At 37.0% G+C, this 912-nt stretch overlaps 1 protein-coding gene across 1 annotated transcript; it reads left to right on the top strand.

Annotated features, from left to right (window-relative positions):
- Positions 1-4: 4 nt before the first annotated feature.
- On the top strand, positions 5-678 carry LOC9298634 (uncharacterized protein At5g41620; the record flags this gene model as incomplete). The annotated part of the gene is made up of 1 exon (XM_002862511.2): positions 5-678. A coding segment is annotated over one exon (584 nt), but the record flags the coding sequence as incomplete, so codon positions are not given.
- Between the last annotated feature and the right edge of the window lie 234 nt (positions 679-912).

The raw sequence follows: 912 nt of genomic DNA, 5'->3' as shown, positions 1-912 counted from the left end.
CAAGAACGTGTTGTTGTGGAAAATCTCTGCGATGAGTTTGCAAAAGCGGTTAAAGATTATGAAGATAAGGCGAGAAGAATTGGGAATAAGTCACCAGTGAGTGATAAAGTAATTGTGCAGATTGCAGAAGTGTGGAATGACCAGAGATTACAAATGAAGCTAGAGGAAGATGATAAAACATTTTTGCGAGCTAAGGAGAAGAGTACATCACAGTCAAGTAAAGGAAGTGGCTTGAGAGCAAAACCAGATGATTCGGTTTCTATGCATCAAAGGGTTTGCTTGAAGGAACTCGAAGAAGGGCTTGAAAAGCGAACAAGAAGAGATAACAAATTGCAGCTTAAGAAGAAGAGCTCATGCCAAGTTTTTAATCTATCTATGTCTTCGGAAGGAGATAAGATTCATCCAGAGAGTAGTCCAAGGAACGTTGATGATCATGAGAGTCAAGAAAAGTCTAGAACTTTCTCGAAGATTCTTCCGAGAAATGTGAATGTGATGATCAGAGAGGATAATCATCGTACTCTCAAGGATAAGCTGATGGAAGCTCGTGTCGAGAGTCGACGTTTACGTTCTTCTTTGAAACCAGAGTGATCCGGCTCAAGCATGAACCAATTTGATAACTCGTGTCTCATGTTGGAGTAATTATTTGGTTGTGGTTAATATTAATGCTCGTTAAAAAAACTACGCTAAACACTTAAATATTTCATTTGTCCCCGTGACAAAAAAAAAAAAAAAAAAAACTAATTTTGTCAACAGTTCACATACATTGACATTGAACACAACTCCGGTCAACTATTTTTGGCATTTGTAATTAAGAAGAAATAAAATCTAAGGTAAAGGGGAGACAATTAAACCGATCAGTTCAAATCTTTAGTCATCTAAAATTTCACAACTCTACCTGATTGGTGATTAATA

The sequence above is a fragment of the Arabidopsis lyrata genome (genome assembly GCF_000004255.2).
Source record: "Arabidopsis lyrata subsp. lyrata unplaced genomic scaffold ARALYscaffold_347, whole genome shotgun sequence".
NCBI classification, from domain to species: Eukaryota; Viridiplantae; Streptophyta; class Magnoliopsida; order Brassicales; family Brassicaceae; genus Arabidopsis; species Arabidopsis lyrata.
Note: the sequence above shows the minus strand (reverse complement) of the source record. Positions and strands in the feature narration are given on the sequence as shown.